This window comes from Mus pahari, chromosome 14, assembly GCF_900095145.1.
Source record: "Mus pahari chromosome 14, PAHARI_EIJ_v1.1, whole genome shotgun sequence".
NCBI classification, from domain to species: Eukaryota; Metazoa; Chordata; class Mammalia; order Rodentia; family Muridae; genus Mus; species Mus pahari.
In genome coordinates, this window is record NC_034603.1 from 12,211,203 (window position 1) to 12,231,684 (window position 20,482).

Here is a 20,482-nt window from a genome sequence, read left to right on the forward strand (position 1 = left end):
TGGAACTCACTCTGTAGACCAGGCTGGCCTCGAACTCAGAAATCCACCTGCCTCTGCCTCCCGAGTGCTGGGATTAAAGGCGTGCGCCACCACCGCCCGGCTAGTCAGTAGTTCTTAAAAGTGTATAAATTTCTGGGGTTGCAAAGATGGCTGGACTCTTCGAGAAGATACAGCTTCCGTTCTCAGCTCATACAAGACAGCTCACAGCTGTCTGACTCTTGCTCCGGGGGATCCAACTTTCTGATCTCCACGGGCACTGTATGTATGAAGTCTTCATAAATACATGCAGGCAAAGCACCCATACATATAAACTATCTTTTAGAGTGTACAGACTTCTGACCCCATCCTTATCAGTTTTACTCTTAGTGTGATTGTTATAGGAGACACCGGTTTTTAGGGATAGTTTAGTTCAAACAAAATTGCATAATCCTGCTATAAGAAGTTATTTTAATTTAGAATGGAATATAATTTGCAAACTAGGCAATGAGTTTGGAGGATGTTCAGCTTGGGTAACAGATCCAGATTCTTGTTGACAATCTAGTATGTACACTTGGAAGGGGTGTTTTAGCTTTAGCTGCCCACTGCAGGTATAAGTTGTCCATAATTTTAATCTTTATCTCTTTCAACCAATTGTTTTAGTTGCCTAACTGTAGTTCCCTCTCTTCTCATTTCTGTTATCTAACAGAGCGGCCCAACTCTACTTTCTCCACTTAATAAGTACACTGCACTTGCCATTTCTTTATTTTTATTTTATTTTTTTAATTTCTTGAGAACAGGGTCTTTAGTTTAACAGGCCTCAGTTACTGTGTAGTTGAGGATGACCTGGAACTTCCAACGCTCCTTCCTTTGTCTTTAGTGCTGCAATTATAGATGGCATGCATGCTCCCACCTCTTGTTAGAGGTTGAGGATGCAGTCCAGGTTTCACCTATGCTTAGGCTGCTTCACAAGCTCCTACAGTTGCCATTTCTGTGTTATATACATTGTTTCATTTCACACTGAAAGGGCTTTCAGTGTTAAATTGCAGACATAGTGCCAGATTAAGTAAATTGCTTAAATTATGAATGGTAGATGTTACTAGGAATATACAAGGTGCCTGTTGTTATTTAAGACAAGGTGAGACCCTTTACCTTGTCTCGCCCTGTCTTTTCCTTCTAAGTTCTGGAATTGCAGAACTTTATTTCTTCTACATCTATTATGTATTTATTGTTTCATTCATTCATTCATTTGTTTATATGCATTTCTTTTCTTTTATTCTTTATGGGGGCTGGGTCTCATAAAGTCTAGCTTTGCCTCAAACTTGATCGCTGAGTCTAGCTTTGAAGTCCTGAACCTCCTGCTTCTAATTCCTAAAGGCTGAGATGGCAGACATATGCTCTGGTCCCCAGGTGATTTACTTTTTGCCCAGTGCTGGGGATTGAATCCAGGACTTCATGCACATTAGAGAGGAGCATTCTGTCACCGATTGTTTTGTCGTTGTCGAACTTAGGGTTCTTCTGCCCTATCCTAGCCAGTTACTGCCACTAACCCCAGTAGCCACAATGCCAGACTACTAACCCTACGCTTCTTTTATTTATCGTGTTTTGGGGACCAAGTCAAAGGACAATTTGCAGGATTTGTTTTTCTCTACCATGGCGGTTAAATTCAGGTTGTTGGCTTGGTGGCCAACACCTTTACCCACTGGACTGGGAACCACCTTGTGTGGCCCTTTTTGTGTTTGTATGGGTTTTTTGGGGGGTGTGGGGTTGGGAACAAAGTCTTGTTAAATTTAGCTTTGGCTGGTTTGGAACTCACTATGTAGACCAGGCTGGCCTGTGCCTCTCAAGTGTTGGGGTTCATGGCCTGTGCCATTACAGTGTGCTGTGATCTTCTTTATTTTTTATTTTTAAAGAATAGGATCTGGAGCTGGAAAGTTGGCTCAGCAGTTAAGAACACTGACTGGTCTTTCAGAGGTCCTGAGTTCAATTCCCAGCAACCACATGATGGCTCACAGCCATCTGTAATGGGATGTGATGCCTTCTGGTGTGTCTGAAGACAGCTACACTATACCCATATACATAAAATAAATACTTTTTTTTTTTTTTTTTTTTTTTTTTAAATAGGGTCTCATGTATCCCAGTCTGCCCTAAAGTTCACTAGTAGCTGTGGGGGGAGAATCTTGAACTCCCTATCATCTGTCTTCTGACTTCCAAGTCTTGGAATTGCAGGAAAGCACCACCATACCCACCCTGGCATTTGGCCAACTGGCCTGCACCTGCGCCCCCACCCCCACCCCTTTAACTTAACCTTTATTTACTTTAGTATCTCTGGGTGCTTACATGTGCATGTAACTATGTATGTGCATGCCCTGGTTTGTGTGGAAGTCAAAGAACAACTTCTGAGATTCTGTTCTCTCCTACCTGAGGATCAAATTCAGGTGTTCAGGTTGGCCAGATAAGCCTCAATTAAAAAAAATTCTTTTTCCTTAAGAGCTTTGGTATAGTCAGATATAGCTAGTTCCTGGCCTGCTGGGGCTATATAAGGAGAACCTGTCAAAAAGAAAGAAAAAAAAAAAAATAGAGCGGGGCGTGGTGGCGCGTGCCTTTAATCCCAGCACTTGGGAGGCTGAGGCAGGCGGATTTCTGAGTTCGAGGCCAGCCTGGTCTACAGAGTGAGTTCCAGGCCAGCCATGGCTACACAGAGAAACCCTGTCTCCAAAAAAAAAAAAACCAAAAAAAAAAAAAGAAAGAAAAAAAATGGTTTTGATGAAACTAAGATTATTTCCTTGGCCCGGTGGTGGTGGTAGTGGTAGTGTAGTGCACCTTTAGTCCCAGCATTCAGGACGGAATTCAGTCGGAATTCTGTGACTTCAAAGCCATCCTGGTCTGTAGAGAAGCTTCCAAGACAGCCAGGGCTACACAGAGCAGCTGTCTTGAGCCTCCCTCCAGCTCTGACCTCCAAAAGAAAAACAACAAAAACAAAAAAGCGAGATTTTGTGTGTGTGTGTATGGCCTTAATGATTGCATTTAGTGTCTTAGACATATTGAGTACTAGCTCAAGTTAGTATCTTTTAATCTTTATTTTTTAATTTATGTGTTTGAGTGTTTTACCTGCGTGTATGTCTGTGTACCATTTGTGTGACTAGTTCCCATGAAGGCCAGAAGAGGGTGTTGGATCACCAGTGATTAGAGTTATAAGTAGTTATAAGTCACCAGGTGAGTGCTGGAAATCAAATCCTCTGGAGGGAGCTCTTAAATCTTGAGCCATTTCTCTAGTCCCAAGATTAGAATTTTAGAAACCTATTTTTAATGTATTTTTGGGAGTGGGGTATCTAAATGGTGTGTTAATTGAAAGCACTATTTTCCCTACAACACTGTAGTAAATGATGGAACGTTGTTTATACACCCATAGGAGAGCATATGCCTACATACATGCACATGGGTGCTTGCAGGTGCATATGGAGGCCAGGAGACAATTTCAGGTGTCATTCTTCATGAATTGTTTACCTTGTTTTCAAGTTTTAGTTTTTTTAATTATATTCTCATGTGTGTGTCTGTTCGTGAGTGCAGGTGACAGTATAGGCCATAGATGTTAGATCCCCTGGAGCTAGAATTATAGATTGTTGTTGAGCCACTTGACTTGGGTGCTGAAAACTGAGTTTGGGTCCTCTGGAAGAGCAGCAGGTGCCAGCTTTCTAGCCGCTTGCCTTGTTTTTTGAGACATGGGACTGGGTGCTTGCAATTCACACCAGGGTGGTTAGCTAGTGAGCTCCAGGGATCTGCCTGCCTCCACTTCATCAGTGCCAGGATTACAAATGGTTCTAGGGATCAAACTATGTTCTCTTACTGGTGAGGCAGCACTTCATCTACTAAGGAATGTCCCTAAACTGTTTCTGCAATTAACTTTCTTTTCTTTTCTGTTTTTGTTTTTGAGACAGAGTCTTACTATATGATAGCTCTTGGCTGTCTGAACTCCCTGTGTAGACCAGACTGGACTCAAACTAAAAAGACATCTGTAATTACTGGGATTAAAGTCTTGTGCCACTGCACCTGGCTTATTTTGAAGTTTTCAATCATTGTAGAGAACTCTATCGTAATGTTTTTACCTAGGTCTTTAATTTGTGTGTGTGTCTTGCCTCAGGATCTAATAGTTCAGGTTGGCTTGGAACATGAATTGTAGCTAAGGATGACTGCACTGAATATCCGACCTTTCTGCTGAAATTATAGGCGTGCATCACTATACCCAGATAGTTGATAATTTTTAAAACTTTGTCCCATTACTTTAACATTATTTTTTTGTTTTATCAATCTTTGTTTTTAAAATATTTTTTAATTTTATGTTTATGAATGTTTGCCTGCATGTGAATATGTTTACTATATGCATGCTTGGTGCTGAAGAGTCTAGCAGTAACCATTGGAGCTCCTTAGATATATGTAAGCAACCATGCGGAACTGACAGGCTGGGCAGTTAGGGTGCATACCTTTAGTCTCAGCACTTGGGAGGCAGAGGCAGGCAGATCTCTGTGAGTTTGATGCCAGCCTGGTCTACAGTGTAAGTTCCAGGACAGCTGAGGCTACACAGAGAAACCCTGTTTTGGGGGAAAAAAAAGGTAGGAAAAGAAAGTGTATCTAGTGTGGGTATATGCATGTGTGTGCAGCCGCCTGAGGAGGCCAGAGTGAACCCCCCTGGGGAGGTCGGATAGTTGTGAGCTTCCTGATGAGGGTAATGTGGTACAGACTGGTCCTCTGGAGAAACAACACATTCTTAACCTTTGAGCCATCTCTCTAGCCCCTGTTTTTTATCATTATTGATAGAAACATCTTTCCCTAAAATTTTTAGCATTAGGTTGAAAACATCATTCTCAGATGTGTTTGTATGCATATATATAACAACACCACACATACTTTAGATTTTTAAAAACATTTTCATTGTTATATATAATGTGTGTGCATCTGTATGAGTGCGTACATATTCCACAGTGCATGTGAGGATGTCAAAGGACAACTTTGTGGAGTTCATTCTTGGCTTTTGGAGATCACATTCACATTGTCAGATTTGGATGGCAAACGCTTTTACCTACTGAGCCATCTCACCAGTCTTATTTTAAGATGGCCTCTTACTCTATCATACAGACTGGCCTTGAGTTTACGATTCTTTTGCCCCAGCTTCCCCTCCAAAAAATGCTAGAATTAGACTTGTGTTTGCATTATTGTGTCTTGAATTTTTTCCCCACATTGTTTTCTTTTCTTTTTTAAGTTTTAAATTAGATTTATTTATTTTATGTTATGTGTGATTGTTTTGTCTGCATGTTTTCTGAGCACAGATATCCCTGGAACTGGTAAGTTAGGGATGGTTGGGAACCACCATGTGCGTGTTGGGAATCAAACCCAGGGCTTCTGCAAGAACAACCAGTGCTCTCAACCATCTGTCTAGGCTTGCTTGCCTGCCTGCCTGCCTGCCTTTCTTTTCTTTTTCTTTTTCTTTTCTTTGTTTTTTCCTTTTTTTTCTTTTTGTTTCTTTTGTAATTTAAAAAACATTTTTCTCATGTATTACCTCCTGACTGCAGTTTCTCCTCCCTTCTCCCCTCCCAGCCCCTTACCCCACCTCCTTTTCCTTCCCTTTCCTTTAAGAAAAGGGCAGGCCTCCCATGGATATCAAGCAAATACAGCATAGAAAGTTGTAGTAAGACTATGGCAGGACCCTAGGTAAAGGGTCCCAAAAGCAGGCAGAAGATTCAGAGGCAGCCCCTGCTCCCATAGTTACGAGTTCCACAAGAAAACCAAAGTACACCCCATACACACCATGTGCACAGGGCTTAGGGCAGGCCCATGAAGGTGCCCTGATTATAAGTTTAGTCTTTGCAAGCCCCTGTGACTCTGGTCAGTTGATACGGTGGGCTGTTGTCCGGTTGTGTCCTTGAGTCCTCTGGCTCCTACAGTTCTTCCTCTCCCACTTGATTCTCCCAACTTCACTTAATGGTTTGCTGTGGGAATCGGCTTCTGCTCCTATCAGTTGCTGATGAAGCCACTCCAACCTTTCATTTTTTAAAATTAACTTTACAGCAGGACATGGTGGTGCTCACTTTAATCCCAGCACTTGGGAGGCAGAGGCAGGCCTGGTCTACAAAGCAAGTTGTAGGACTTATGGGGTTGTTAGGTAGAGAAATCTTGTCTTGAAACAAACAAACCAACAGTTCCCCCGCCCTGCTGTCCTCCCTCCCCCCAAATAGCTTAAGTTTCCTTTATTCCATCCTCCCAATCATTGTATATTTAGTTGCAATTTGATCCATAAGTTATAGTGACTGTTTCTCAACTTGTGTTTGTCTGATTTACTTCTGGGAGTAAAGAATAATGTTTTCAGAGTTCTACATTTAAAGCTACCAGATGCCATCTTGTCTTTTTTTCCACTGAGAAATTATTATTTTCCATACACTAGTAATTACAAATATGACGGGCAGTGGTGGTGCATGCCTTTAATCCCAGCACTTGGGAGGCAGAGGCAGGTGGATTTCTGAGTTCAAGGCCAGCCTGGTCTACAGAATGGGTTCCAGGACAGCCAGAGCTACAAGAGAAACCCTGTCTCAAAAAACAAGAACAACAACAAAAATTACAAATATGATAGTTTTCACTGTTTTTCCTATATCTGGGTAGATGCTATATGCATCTGTTCCATTTGTTTGCTTTTTGAGATGGGGGTGTGTCTCATAGGGTCTCATATAGACTGGGGCATCTTTGAATTTACTCTCTGGTAGAGATGACCTTGAACTGATCCCTCTGCCTCCATTTCCTAAGTGTTGTTACACGCATACACCAACATACTTATGTTTGCTGTGCTGAGGACCAAGCTCAGGGCTTTGTGCATGCTAGGTAAGCACTTTGTCAGCTGAGTACATTCTCAGCTCTTTCTGCTCTTTGTCACCAAGTCTCATACTTACATGTAAGACTGACCAGAAGCTCACTATTTAGATCAGACTGTGGCAGTCCTGCTTCAGATTCCTGCGTACTAATTGAGCTACCAACCTGGCTTCAAATTGTTTTTTTAATGTAAAAATTGCATACAGAGTTTAGCATCTTGACCATTGGGTGTGCATTTGAGTGATGTTAAGTCATTGTTGGGGCATCACTACTCCCATCTTACAAATTAAAACTTGCTTGACAACAGATACCCTGTTTTCCTTCCTCAGGTTCTGCCTGGCAACCACCATGTCTACTCTGCTTCTGTTTGTTTTTTATTTCTAGATATTTAAGTAGAGTGATCCGCTCCATCTATGGGGGATATTTTTCAAGTTCCCCAGTTATCATAGGTACTTCTCAAAGCCATATCTATATAAGTCTGTGGGGGCCATCCTCATTCAAACTACCACATTCCATTCCTTGGCCCTCATAGGCTTTTTTTTTTCTTTTTTTGGTTTTTCGAGACAGGGTTTCTCTGTGTAGCCCTGGCTGTCCTGGAACTCACTTTGTAGACTAGGCTGGCCTCGAACTCAGAAATCCACCTGCCTCTGCCTCCCAAGTGCTGAGATTAAAGGCGTCCGCCACCACGCCTGGCTCATGGCAATCTTTTAACTCTAATCCCCTGTAAGATCAAAATCAAAAGGTACGTCACATACTTCCAACATACAGTGGCACAGAATATAAATTACCATTTCAAAAAGACAGGAAAAGGAGCATAGTGGACCAAAGCAAGACCAAAAACTAGCAGGGTAAAATCTACACATTTTACATCTCCATGTCTGATGTCAAAACGCTCTTAAGATAACCAGCTTCTTTCTGCTAGTTGACTGCAACACACTCTCTTGGGCTGGTTCCATACTGCAGACTAGTTCTGGCATCTCCCGCATCTTGGGGCCTCCCAACACAATCCATGCTTCACTTTCACTTTTTTGTAATAGCCTCTGGGCTTCCATGCTGGGACACCCCTAACATTCTGGCCTCAGCAACTCCGTGAGACAAAAAGGAAATTCTACAAACTCCTTGTATCTTGATAAAGGTGGTCATGGCCAAAGCTGCTAAGTTGTGCTGCTTGCTGGGGCTGGAACTTGGCCCCACTTTCAATGACATTTACATCCAACTTTCTGTTGATGAGTCTCTTCACTGCTTAAGCTTTCTTTCCTTTTCATTTTTTTCCCACAAGTTGGAAGCTTAGTTTGGGGTGGGGTGATCTTGCCCTGAGGTTACCACCATGCCCTATTCCATTTAAACATCAGGCTTGTCTTTAAACTTATTTCCTGGACCATAGGACTTGGCCAACAAAAACGTTTCCTGGTGTTCCTTTTCTTCTCAAGCTGTACCTTTTGTATTTCTCCTTGCCTCAAGTGTTCCTTGTCATTGTAGGTCTGCGTAAGTGATTACCAACAACCACAGGACACAGTCAGTGCTAGGCTGTCTTCAAATCTCCTGCCAGTGCTATTAATCCAAAATACTTCAGTTAGTGTCAGGCAGATTTTCAGGACAAGGACAAAAAGCAGCCACATTTATTGCCAAAATTGCACAAGAATGGTCTCCAGGCTACTTATTAATATTCTTCTCTGGAACTTTTTTAGTGGTCCCCACAGTTCAAGTCATTGTAAGCACTACCACCTTCCATGCTTCTACTAGGATGGACCAATAAGCCCCACTCAGCATTCAACCTAGTGTTCTAGTCTTAAGTCCCAAAGTTTTGCACATTTTTCTAACAACCAGGCCTGTCACAGCAGTACTCCAGTCCCTGGTATCAACTTATATCTTTGTGTTCTGTTATGTAGTAACCAAGGCAACTGTTACAAAAGAGGCTTGCCTACAATTTCAGAGGTTTAGTCAGTTGTCAGCATGGAGTATGCAAGGTATGTGCTGGAACTATAGTTGAGAAGCTACATCCAGGTCATGAGGCAGAGAGAGTCATGGGGTGCCTGATGGGCTTTTGAAACCTCAAAGCCTACCCCTCATCATGCACTTCCTCCAACAAGGCCATACCTATATGAGCCTATGGGGCCATTATTATTCAAACCAATACACCGTGGATGCCTGAAACTGAAGCTCATATAAATTGGCTTTTTTTTCCCCTATGTACACTTAGAAGTTTGATTTGTTGTTTTGGGGTAGTGACCCAGAAGTCAAGTTTTTGTGATTTAAAACCCTTTGGTAAATAGCTAATTTGAAGTTGAATAGATTTGTCTTCATAGTTGTCACTATGAAGTATAACTTAATCAGCATTATTCTGTTTTGGGCACTAACTAAGCTAGTAATTCTTCACTACTTTTAACAGCACAGAGTTTTAGGTGGCAGATGCCTGTAATTCCAGCATTCCTGAGTTAGGAGATCATGAATTCAAAGTAAGCTTAGGTTACATAGTGAGATGTTATCTACAAACTGTAATTTTTTTAAAAAAGATTTATTTATTTATTATATGTAAGTACACTGTAGCTGTCTTCAGACACTCCAGAAGAGAGAGTCAGATCTTGTTAGGGATGGTTATGAGCCACCATGTGGTTGCTGGGATTTGAACTCCGGACCTTCGGAAGAGCAGTTGGGTGCTCTTACCCACTGAGCCATCTCACCAGCCCTACAAACTGTAATTTTTAGATACTCTCAAATCTTAAAAATCACAAAGTTTGTAGATGTAACTCTAAATAAAGCACTTATGTGTTTTGGGGAATGTTGACAAACAGGGCCTCATCACTGAGTTACACTTAGTCCCTCTAATTATTCTTTCAATCACTCAATGCTAATTATATTTCACAATGATCCTATAAGTGGTTTTCATAAATCTTGATAACTTATTTAATTTCATACTATATTAGGCTGCAGATATTTATTTTATTAAACATACAGATGCAAAAATGCTAAACTGATTATTGAACATCAGTTTAAAGCTGCATGTTTCTTGCATTTCATTTTTACAAAAAAAATCTAAAGACCTTTGGATCTGTTGATAAACATTTGCTGCACTGTAAAGTTGGTCTGTGAGCAAAAACTGAAATGATGCACGGAATTCTAAAATGTGCTAGCTTATAATTTTCTATTCCCTAGACTTCTCTGGAAGTTAAAGGTTACTTAGGGTTAAATATTACTGTTATTACTACTACTACTACTGCTGAGATGGAGTCTAGTTAGTACAAGCTGGTCTTGAGGTCATGTAGCCAATTGTGTGTGTGTTTATATGCACCTTTTTTCCTATTACAGAACCATTAAATATAAATAACACTATTACAGAGCCATTAAATAACAATATGGATTTGGGGGGATTGGGAGTGGAGAGATACAGGCAACAGTCAAGGTGGGGCAGGTAGTGTGTATGTCCAATCCTTGCAGGGACTCAGGCTGTGGTCACCTGAGAGGCTGGGCTGTGTCTGCTTATGTAGGCCTTGCAGCTTGACCACCAGCTACTGGATGATGTCCTCTGTGGGATTTGAGTAGTACTCCAAGAGCCCCTGGATTTTGCATCTTTCCTCTTGACTGTCTAATTCCCAACAGTTCATCAATGTTGACCTTATCTGGCTTATCTGATTGTGCCACAAAACAGCAGCTACTCCTGGTGTCTGTCCATCCATTTTTCCATGTCCAGCCTGAATTGCAGCTTCCATTGGTTTTACTTGATAGTAACTTGTGCACTTGCTGTTTCTGCAGCCTGGTGGTGCCTACTACCCCTTTGCTCCCCCACTCCAGCTTGCTCCACACTCACTTGCCCAGCTGCTGTGCTGCCATTGCCTTGTGACCCTTGATCCCCCATCTCTATTTTTTTATTATTATTATTATTATTTTTTTTTTTTTTTTGTTTTTCAAGACAGGGTTTCTCTGTATAGCTCTGGCTGTCCTGGAACTCACTTGGTAGACCAGGCTGGCCTCGAACTCAGAAATCCGCCTGCCTCTGCCTCCCGAGTGCTGGGATTAAAGGCCTGCGCCACCAGGCCCGGCTCCATCTCTATTTTTTAATCCTGTAGTTGTGTGTTGCTGTGTGGGTAGGTGCCCACTGAGGCCAAATCTGTAGGATCTCCTGGAGCTGTAGTTAACAGGAGGTTGAGTCCTTTAACATGGGAGCTGAGACTCAGATTCAGGTACTCTTAGAAGAGCAATAATGCTCTTAACCACTGAGCCATCTCTAACCCCAACCTGACCCTCTTAATGCTACCTCACAAATTTTAGGATTTGATTATAGGCATGTGTACCATGTCTAGCCTAAAACTATAATCAATATATTACCATAAAGCTTTACATTTGAGAAAGTAAAGATTTATCATAACTAGGACAATATACTATAACAAAATTATTATATGGGCCACTGAAACTGGGAAGTCACCTAGGTACGTGAGGCTGCTGTGCTTAAGCCATCCTAGAAGTGTACTTGAGTACCTCTTTGAGACCCACACTGTGTAGCAAAGTGACATGAATTACGATGTTGTGCTTTCATTTTTTTGAGACAAGCTCCATTAGCTTCCTAAGATTGATTAGCAATACTAGAAATTGTGAGCAGAATCATGAGTAATACCCCTATCTTAAATGGGATCCAAAACTTAGAATGAAATAAACCATTTCCTGTTTTTGGAGTTTGGAGACAGGGTCTTACTATGTAGCCCACTCAGACCCTAGATCTTTCTGCTGCTTCTTGACATAGTCTGGGGTGATTGGTGCGCTGCCATTCACAGTTCATGTGGCTTTGACACCATCATTACTCCCAGAAGTGATAGGGATTTGTTTGCTTATTGGTTTGTTTGACAGTCTTTTATGAACTTTAGACCCTCTTGCCTTCACTTCCCAAGCATGCTAGGATTACTAATGTAAGCCAGGTACATTTCACCCAAACTCCTAGACTGTGCTTCTTCACTGATGTTTCTCATCCTGACCAATCTTCATTTCCTCCTTTAACTTTGGTTACTTGCTACTTGTTCAAAAGAGTCAGTTTTGAAAAGGATTTGAAAATAATTGTAGCCACAGGAAGTACAAAGTCAGTACAGAGGTCTCTTGGATCTTTATCTACTTTTCCCTCACAAATTATTTTTAATTACTTTGTGTGGTGCTGGGGATCTATGCCAGGATGCCCAGGCAAGCAATGAGCCATAAAGTATATGAGTGGGGGTGGGGTGGGGGGGCGGGTGGGTGGATGGGTGGGTGGGTGGTGGTGGTGGTGGTGGTGGTGGAGTGGATAGAAACTTGAATATAGCCTAAGAGGTCTTGGAATCTAGATTCTCCTTTCTTAGCCCACCATATACCATCATATATGGCAGAAATTTTTGTTTGTTTGAGCAGAAGAAAAGATTGAATCTCTTGGGCCTAGCACATACTTGGCCACTCAGCTGCGCCCATCAGAATCTTTCTGTGGTAATTAAAGACTAAAGATGCCTAAGTGCTGTGCCACACATGGAGAAGATGCTCAGCATAGCGTTTGCAAGCAGTTCTTTAAGAAGAAGCTCATACAAGAGATTCCATTCCACCTTTCATTTGCATCCTTACTCCTTTCCCTCTGCTGAGGTTGCTCCTTGTTGGGCATTGATGTAGGATATAAATGTCTGCTTTAGAAAAACCTAAGCAACTGTGCTTATGGAAAGTTCAGATACCCAATCCTTTGCTTATCAACACAGGATCTCACTGTGTGTTCCAGGCCGGCCTCAGCCTTGATCCTGTTGAGACTACAAGTGTGTGCCATTGCCTAGCTTAGTACTGCGAGCTAACGGTTTGGTGTCTTAGGTTAATGGCTTTCAAACTTATGGTTAGTTAAAAATAAGTATGTGTCTGTGGAGAAGTGTCTCAGGTATCTTGAGACTGACCTTGAATTCCTAAACATCCTGCTTCACCCAAGAAGAGATACTCATGTCTGGTAATTATACATAAATGAGTATTACTCTGACTGGTTTTTATACATGGATTTTGATTTAATCATAGTATAACCGTTGAAACTGGTTTCATAACTAGTGTCTCACTGTCCATGTTAGGCGGCAACATGATGATTGAGATGAGTGAGAATGTGTGATCCTGCTTTTCTTAAAGTGATATATTTTTCTGGTTCCTTGAGGTGATTTTGTAATTATTTAAATATTTTTGGGGCTCAGGGAGATGTTTCGGCGATTAAGAGTACTTACTGCTGTTCCAGAGGACCTGATAGGTTCCTTAAAGCCCAGGTTAGGCTGCTTAAAATTTCCACTGCTCCAGCTCCAGGGTATTTGACACCTGTCCTCCCCAGACACCAACATGCAATGTGCATTGCCTCCACGCTCCAGTTAAAATAAATTCAATCTAGATGTAAGTAAAGGCTAAAACTATCTAAATGAAGGAACATATATGCCTAATATTTGTTGATGATTTTGTTGAGGATTACCTGAATCCACGAGCTGGGAACTACTAACCTTTTATTTTATACATGCAAAACTAAAATTTACACTTGCTAAGTGCTCTGAGAACTTCACTGTAGATTGACTGGGCATGATGGGGCATGCCTGTCATTCCCAGGATTTGTGAGGCAGAGGCAGGAGGATTTGAGTTTAAGGCCAGCTGCTACTACATAGCCGTTTCTAAGTTAGCTTAGAATACATAGTGAAACATAATTTCAAAAAGTAAACAAAATCATTCAGATTATTATATATTAAATTCCCTAGCCTAAAGATTTATTAGTTTTTAGCAAAGATAATGAGAGGATCCTATCTTTTTTGTTTGGTTGTTTTTTGTTTTTGACACAGAATCTTTCTCAATAATCTTGGCTGTCCTAGAACTTGATACATAGATCAGGTTAGCCTTGAACTTACAAAGATCCTCCTGTCTCTGCCTCTTGATTAAAGGCATGAGTCACCACGACTGACCAAAGATTTATTTTTAAAAAGTTATTCTGAACCTTTTGGAGAATATTTAAGAGGACAAGAACATAAAACACAGAAACAAATGAGCAAAAAACCCAAACACTTGTTCTTTTCAAAAACCTGACATAGAAAACATATTCTTCTAATTTACAGGGTTCTTCATGACCTGATAGTCTGCTGCTGACCATTGGTTCTCTGTGACTTTGCCTTAGAAAACTGGCATTAGCATTGTCTTGTGCTAGATGCTGTCTTCTCAGTGTTTTTTAAAATTTGCATGCTGACATACACTGAGAAACTTGGAATATGGTTTTGTTTTTATGCAAATGCAATAAAACCAGCAAATTTAACTGAAAGTTTCTTTATTTCAACCAAGTTACATCAAGCCAGTTACATTTCCAGGTTTGTCTGAGAAACAGTTCTTATTTTCTGCTCTTTCCCTTTCCCACTGAAGCTGGGATCTATCTATACATGCATACTGGCTATACAACTGGTTTGAAATTGTATTACACTTGAAAATACTTGAAATTTCCTTTATTCTTTTCTTTGCTTTCTCTCTTTGAGACAAGAGACCTTGGCTGTGTTAAACAAGTTGGCTTTGAACTCAGTCCTTTGTCATACCCTCCTGGGTACTGCCACTGCAGATACGCACCATTCTGCCCAGCTGAAGTGATTTATGAATGTAGTATGTGATTTTAAAAAGTGACACTCAGGGACACTGAAGGGATGAGTCATCAGTTAAGAGCAGAGACTGCTCTCCTGGACCTGGGTTCAGCCCCCAGCACCAACATAGCAGATCACAGTAATCTGTAATCCAGTCTGGGGGATTCTCTTCTGGCTTCTGAAGGCACTGTACTCATGGTATATAGATAGATGGTATTCATGGAGCCAAAACACCAGTATATACAAAGTAATAGAAAACAAACTTTGAAACCACGCAGCTCTGCCTGTCAGCATTGGAAATACTTGGAACATCTGAATTCTGTGCTGTTTAAACTGACCTGGAACTTTAGGTGTTCCTGCCGTAGCCTTGAGCGCAGAGATTACCGACAGGTACTACCGCCCTGCCTTTTATTAAGCTATTGAGAGGTATTATGACCAGAGGAAAATGATTACATCTAATATATGGGTGCATTTACTGGAAAATGTACATGGTTCAGTGAGTTTAATAACACATGGCATCTCATATTAATCTGTCTGATAACAGATCCATTTTAAGTAAAGCCACTCTGGTATTGTCTAGAGTAACCATTTATTTGGGTTATTTCTAGTTTTCTCTAAAATGTAGAATAAAAAGAAGTGGAGAATTTTTGTTGCTTTGGAGACAGCAATAGTATATTTTAGATTCTTGTATACATGCGTATGAAGTTGTTTACATTTAAGAAGTTGAGTTATAGATATCAACTCACTAGCTTCCTTTTGTTCTTCCATTTCCTTCAAAGGTTTGGGCCCCATGGGATCCCTGTGACAGTATTTCCCAAAAGGGAATATAAGGACAAACCGGACGCCATGCAGCTCCAAAGTACCACATTCCAAGAAGGGATAGAAGTCAAGCGGGAAGTGAACGGTGCTGTTCCCAATGACCTTTCTCCAGTCCCTCCTCCTGAGCATCTGTGGACTTCCAAACCACCTCCTCTCTTCCATGAAGGAGCACCTTATCCTCCCCCCTTGTTTATCAGGGACACATATAACCAATCAATACCTCAGCCGCCTCCTCGGAAAATTAAGCGACCCAAACGAAAAATGTACAGGGAAGAACCCACTTCAATAATGAATGCGATTAAGCTACGGCCCAGGCAAGTCCTGTGTGATAAGTGTAAAAACAGTGTTGTTGCAGAAAAGAAGGAAATTAGGAAAGGTAGCAATGACTCTTCTAGGTATGAAGATAAAAAACGGAGAAATGACAGTGTAGCTACTGTGAACAAAAAACTGAAAACTGACCATAAAGTGGATGGGAAAAACCAAAACGAAAGCCAGAGAAGGAACACTGTGGTGAGGGTTTCCAGTATCACTCACAGCAGGGGCAGAGTAGTCAAGGTTTCTGCTCAGGCAAATACATCAAAAGCTCAGTTAAATACCAAGAAAGTGCTCCAAAGCAAGAACATGGATCACGCAAAAGCTCGGGAAGTATTGAAAATTGCCAAAGAAAAGGCACAGAAGAAGCAAAGTGAAACCTCCACTTCCAAAAACGCACACTCGAAGGTCCATTTCACACGTCGGTATCAGAATCCTAGCTCAGGTTCTCTCCCACCTCGAGTGCGTTTAAAACCACAAAGGTACAGGAACGAAGAAAATGACTCTTCTCTGAAGACGGGACTGGAGAAAATTCGGAGTGGCAAGCTGGCCCCTAAGCCGCAGTCTCGATGTACCTCCACCCGCTCAGCAGGTGAGGCCCCTTCAGAAAAACAGAGTCCCTCAGAAGGCCTGGAAGTGTCCGCCAGTGAGGTTCAGGACACAAGCACAGTGCATGTGCCTGGTGAGCAGGAGGAACTGCGGATGTTGGGCAAAAGGGGCAACAAAAGCAGTCTATCTGTTTACCTGACCCTAAATCAAGAGAAATCCGACTCTTCCAGTGCTTCAGTGTGTAGCATTGATAGCATGGATGATTTGAAATCCTCCAACTCTGAGTGTAGCTCTTCTGAGAGCTTCGTTTNTCCTCCGGGCTGTATGCACGCACCTTCTGCCTCTTCCACTTCTACTTCCTTCTCTTCAAAGGAAGAGAATAACCTCCGTAATTCTTTGAAAATGGAAATCTTTTCCAAAAATGTCTCTAAATGTATCACACCAGATGGCAGGACCATATGTGTAGGGGACATTGTTTGGGCCAAGATATATGGCTTCCCATGGTGGCCAGCCCGTATTCTTACCATCACTGTAAGCCGCAAAGATAACGGCCTTTTAGCCCGGCAGGAGGCCCGTATCTCATGGTTTGCATCTCCAACCACATCTTCCCTTGCTCTCTCACAACTCTCCCCNTTTCTAGAAAACTTCCAGTTACGGTTTAATAAGAAGAGAAAGGGTCTNTATCGCAGGGCTATCACAGAGGCTGCTAAGGCTGCTAAGCAGCTGACCCCTGAAGTGCGGGCTTTGTTGACACAATTTGAAACGTGAACATAGGCAATAAGGTAGGCGAGTACCACTGGAGCTGCTGCAGATCTCTGGCTAGTTAGGAATCATTTCCACCAGCTAGCTTGGTCAAACTGGAGAGAAATTGCACTCAGTTGGCTTTTTATANGTAATATATAGCCATTTTTACACTAAGAAGCTGAAAACTGAAAGATGTTTCAAATTTTCTCTTAAGCAGGATTTTAGGAATATGTTCCAGTTTTGAAATATAAAACCATCCTAAGGCATAGAAGCCATAGNTTCAAATGAAACAATTTTTGCAGGGACTGTTAATTGCCATTTGTAGCTATTGTTTGTGTATGTATGTATGCATACCTATACATACATATACACACATACACATGTATAAACNATTGCCTGTCACCATGTGACATGGGTTGCATATTTGGGATTTTAGTAAGGGCTGGAGCTTGGGGAACAGTGGATATTCAATGATTCCTTGTTTTATCTAGTGAAAACTTAGACTTTCTATGCACATNAGGGTATAAAAGTTTGATTTTGGATGTTTGACAAACTGAGATGCTTGCTATGACAAATTGGCATGCTTGCCATTTAGTTATAGACCAGGCTGTACACATTGCCCAGTATTTGGGATTAGAACTATTAAGACTAGACAGGTTTGGGTCAGCACTCTCTTGTCCAATGAGGTTGTAAAACAAACTGTCAGATATTTGGTTGGGAAGTTTAGATAGATTTTATTTGGGGTATATAAATAATTGAGTCAAAAGTTAGTCAGATTTCTCCTGACTGGCTGTTCCTGAATTCTTAGGACAGACCCTAGCAGTTTACACTTTGTGAATTAATGTCATGTGTAATTGTTGCATTTTGGATGTACCTAATTTGATTGTTTTTCAGAATCATTTTCCATTTAAGATAATCTGTTTGCAGGTCAGAAAATGAGAAATGTAATTGTATAATGCATTGAAATGTAAAAAAAAAAGCTGTAAATAAAATCAACTAAATCCAAATTATTTGTGTGTGTTTCTCAAAAAGCTTTGAACAGTTTCAAATTAGTAGAAATTATTCTTTGCAATAGTGATTAGAAAACATGAGAAATTAAACATGTTTTTTTATTTGCCCTGTCAGGGAATGTATTGGAGAGTAGATAAAATTCAAAGAACAGGAGGTACAGTGAGGCTCTATAGTAATGCCATCCGGTAGAACTCTAGTTCCTATCAACTGCTCATGAATGCTTTTCATTCCCCCCCCCCCCNCCCCCCCCCCCAAGTTTTAGCTTTGATAAAATGTCGTGCTTTAGGAAATTAGGTAATTGTAGTTGGTTTGCTCTCTGGTTTTCTGCCTCGGATATCACTACTTTATGAGCTTAGTAAGCTAACTCCATATTCTACATGGTCTACCTGTCCCTAAGATGTTATTTTTTAAGAGTCTCACTATGTCACTTTGGCTGGCCAGGCTGATTTCATGCTCAGAGCCTTGCCTGCTTCTGCCTCCTGAGTACCCGCAGAGACAAGGTGATCTCAAGAATTAAATTGCTTCCAAGCCTTTTTGTTTTCTTAAATTTGATATAGTTTCAGTTGGTATTTACTTGAGATACAAAAAGGTAAACTTTTGTGGATATGTTAGTTACTACATAATTAATAATAAAGAATGAAATTTGGAAACGAGCTTCCTTAAGCTTGATACCTGATTATTTCTGGGAAAGAAAATAGAATTTCTTCTGGGGAACTTAGTCAATGCTTTTTGATTTAAATAAACACACAATTAAAGAAAAAGATGCATATTCTTTCCTGCAAACAGAAACTAATCTGATGATGACGGTCTGAAAGCTCACAGTGTGATGGAGGGCTTATGAGGGGAATATCTTAGGTTTTCTGAGTTTAGAGTACTTGTTTGCTTACCTTTGAAAATTTGATTTATGCAAGAGTCATCTAAAAAGTAATTTGAAGTGTGTGATCTGGGCTGTTGTAGTTGTGACTTTGAAAGTGAGTATTGCTACTACAGTCAGATGCTTTGGCAATGTATCTTTATGGCATAAACCATGTGGAATATGTAAATAACATTCAGCCAGGAGTGATGGTGTGTTCTAGTGATCTTATCATTTGGGAGGTGGATGCAAGAGGATTGAGTGACTTAGAAATTGACCAGGGCACATAATGAATTCTTGTCCAGAAAATAAAGGTGTATTTGGCTCTGTGTGCTGGTACATGCCTTCAGCCCTAGCATGTTCTCTGGGATTGAGGCCGATCTGATCTATAGAATTCTAGACCAGCCAGGGCCACATAGTGAGATGCTATTTTTAAAGATATCCCAGTAGAATTTTCCAAGCAAGGTGACCATTTGATATCTACTGCAACCGGAGATACAGTTTTCTCTGAGAAGATAAAGGTACTCTATGGTAATAAACCAAATGGACTTTTTTCTTCTTTTCTTGGTTTGGTTTCTCTTCAGAGAGAATTTACTTAGACAAATTTCCAATATAAGAAAAGTAGCTCAGGACTGGTGAGATGGCTCAGTGGGTAAGAGCACCCGACTGCTCTTCCAAAGGTCCGGAGTTCAAATCCCAGCAACCATATGGTGTCTCATAACCATCCGTAACAAGATCTGATGCCCTCTTCTGGAGTGTCTGAAGACAGCTACAGTGTACTTACACATAATAAATAAATAAATAAATCTTTAAAAAAAAAAAGTAGCTAAAAGATAAGGATGAGCAAGGGAAGAAACCAAATAAAGTTGTCAGGATGGCATCTTTAGAAATTTAAAGCCTCATGTTTCCCTCTTCATTTTGTAGAGCTTAGAAATCAAGTGGATTGGTCTTTTAGAAGAAATCTGTTTTCAGCCGGGCGTGGTGGCGCATGCCTGTAATCCCCGCACTCGGGAGGCAGAGACAGGTGGATTTCTGAGCTCGAGGCCAGCCTGGTCCACAAAGTGAGTTCCAGGACAGCCAGAGCTACTGTTTTGTTTAAAGCATAGCAGTCTGGCCTACCTATAGTCCACCTCAGCTTCTGATCTTCCTGCCTCCACCTCTCATGCAGGGATTCTACCACACCAGTTTATATGATGATGAGGACTGAATCCAGGCCTTTTTCATATTAGCCAGGTATTCTGTTAACAGATTTTTATCTATCACTGTTTCCTCCTAAGTGATATTGATATTTTTTTTCAATTTTTGGAGCAGAATCTTCCGATATAGCCCAGGCTGACCTTGAGCTCTTCTGTGCTGGTGTTACAGGCATACACCAACACATGTGGCTGGGAACAAAGTATTAATGGTTGTTACTATTGTATTAGTACTTTGTGGAACAAGTACTAAGTAGGAATTTTTCTAAAGACATTGTAGGCAGACAACATAGAAGTGATACTAAAATCAGCTTAGATCCATCTAGGGTATGGAGTTTATTCAACTAAGAGAGGCTGGTACTTTCTAAAGTTGGTTATTGAAGGAAACATATGTTCAGACATTTGGAAAATGGCCAGTTTTCCTTTATACTGAATGACTGAATTGAGAATCAGAAAATCAGAAATTTATAGTATACGTTTAGTTAAGTTTTTTTTTTTTCCCCCATTTAAGTTGTGAATGTTCTGCAGTTTGGTCAGTCTAGTGCCACACTGACATATCTAGAAAGCTTGTAATGAAGGTTTTAATTCAAAGGTTTATGCTT

General features: G+C 40.9%; 1 protein-coding gene across 4 annotated transcripts in view; it reads left to right on the plus strand.

Moving 5' to 3' along the window:
- Pwwp2a (PWWP domain containing 2A) overlaps positions 1-20,482 on the plus strand; it is a 39,021-nt gene that overhangs the window by 6,164 nt on the left and 12,375 nt on the right. For 2 of the 4 annotated variants that reach the window (XM_021213404.2, XM_029545883.1), the window contains exon 2: positions 15,179-16,122. In XM_021213404.2, coding sequence (XP_021069063.1) covers positions 15,179-16,122 — 944 coding nt within the window. Of the gene's footprint in view, positions 1-15,178; positions 17,831-20,482 lie in introns of those variants that run through there. The other 2 variants (XM_021213403.1, XM_029545882.1) reach the window with 2 other exon arrangements.